The sequence below is a fragment of the Lepidothrix coronata genome, unplaced genomic scaffold (genome assembly GCF_001604755.1).
Source record: "Lepidothrix coronata isolate B3197 unplaced genomic scaffold, Lepidothrix_coronata-1.0 Scaffold290, whole genome shotgun sequence".
Lineage (NCBI taxonomy): Eukaryota > Metazoa > Chordata > Aves > Passeriformes > Pipridae > Lepidothrix > Lepidothrix coronata.
Genome location: NW_016690470.1, coordinates 813,938 through 815,426, shown reverse-complemented (window position 1 = coordinate 815,426; position 1,489 = coordinate 813,938). Strand labels below are relative to the sequence as shown.

Here is a 1,489-nt window from a genome sequence, read left to right as displayed (position 1 = left end):
GCCTGGGTGTCATTTGGGATCCAGGGACGGTGGCACACACCGAGTCCTTGGTGGTAAGGAAGGATGATGTCGTGGATCCAAGGTTTTTCTGGGCTGCAGGGGCAGAGGTGCTGCCCACGTTGGAGCTCAGGGTCTCTTGGAGCTGGGATGGGAGCCAGGATGAGGTGACCTGGGATGGGGATGGGTGTCCAGCTGGTGGCACCTGTGAGTGTGTTGGGGCAAACCAACATCCACGAGGAGCAAGAGGGAAGGAGATGCTTCAGTAAAAGAACAGGGAAAAAAGTGGTGATCAAAGGAGTGGGATAAGCAATAATGGCAGGGACAGACTTCTGGTGGGATTATTTAATAATAAGGTAATTAATGCTTTATCCCTCACTGGCTCCTTTCATGTAAGGATCACAAAGCTCTTCACAAGCATTAATTAATCTTCCCCACCATCCCTGCAGGAAGGTCACTGAGCTCAGGGGAACGTTGTCATTGATGGAGGTGGCTGCTCCCTCTGCCTGACGGGTGCTGGGCTGTGATGGCAGGACAGGGAGGGCTCCAGCTCCTCACCCACGGCTTCCAGTGATTCCCCAGAACCTCCTCAGAGGGGAAAAATGTCTTTGAGCTGTCCCAGGCAGCCGGGACTGGGCGAAGGCTGCAGGGAGTGGTGTCTTCTCTGCGTGGTGTCCTGCCCTGGAGGGGTGGAGGGCCCAGCTTTGGGAGGGATCCTGGTGGGATCCTGCTGTCCCTGCTCAGCATTTCACACCTCTGGGGTTGTCCTTGTTCCCAGCTCCTGGCACTGGGGCCACCATGGCTGAGCAGGACCCGGGCACGGGCTGCCCACGTGGGAAGAAGGAGCTGCCAGGTCAGTGTGCAGCCAGGGGGGGTTGGGGGTTTTATCTTGGGTTTTTTTAGATGGTTTGTGAGAAATCTGAGTGTGGGACAGGGCTGTGAGGTGGGCAAGAGGCAGATTTGAGGTGAGGATGGAATGTCCAGCCATGGGGAAGGCACTGGGAACACGGCTGGGAATGTCCCCTGCTTGGCAGGGTCTGTGAAATACTGGGGTGGTAAAATTTGGGACAGCAAAACATTGGGATGGCAGAGGTGAAATCAGGAGAGGAACCAGCAGGACTTCAGAACAGACTGTGCTTGGGGGGACTCATCCTGCAGTCCATGATAAACCAAACCCTGAGCCCAAAGGGTGAGCATGAGGCTCGAGGGGGTGTGTTTGCCAGTGGTCCTGCACCTCTGGAAGCTTCTGCTCTCCTGTCCTGGCCCTGTCCCAGCTGTGCCTCCAGCAGCACCCCTCAAACTGGAATTCCCACCCCACCAGTGGGTCACCACGAGCCCAGTGGGACCATCGCTGGTCCTGGTGCCCTCTGGGAGGAGCTGGGGGGTGTCCTGGCTCTGGTGGGAGCTGGGGGTGTCCTGGTTCTGGTGGGAGCTGGGGGTGTGCTGGTTCTGGTGGGAGCTGGGGGTGTGCTGGTTCTGGTGGGAGCTGGGG

The 1,489-nt window shown here is 57.9% G+C and overlaps 1 protein-coding gene across 1 annotated transcript in view; it reads left to right on the top strand.

Annotated features, from left to right (window-relative positions):
* The first annotated feature begins 795 nt into the window (after positions 1 to 795).
* The window catches only part of ATP8B3 (ATPase phospholipid transporting 8B3), a 19,196-nt gene continuing 18,502 nt past the window's right edge, over positions 796 to 1,489 (top strand). The window contains exon 1 of the mRNA XM_017836983.1: positions 796 to 850. Within this exon, the coding sequence (XP_017692472.1) occupies positions 796 to 850 (55 nt within the window). The remainder of the gene's footprint in view (positions 851 to 1,489) is intronic.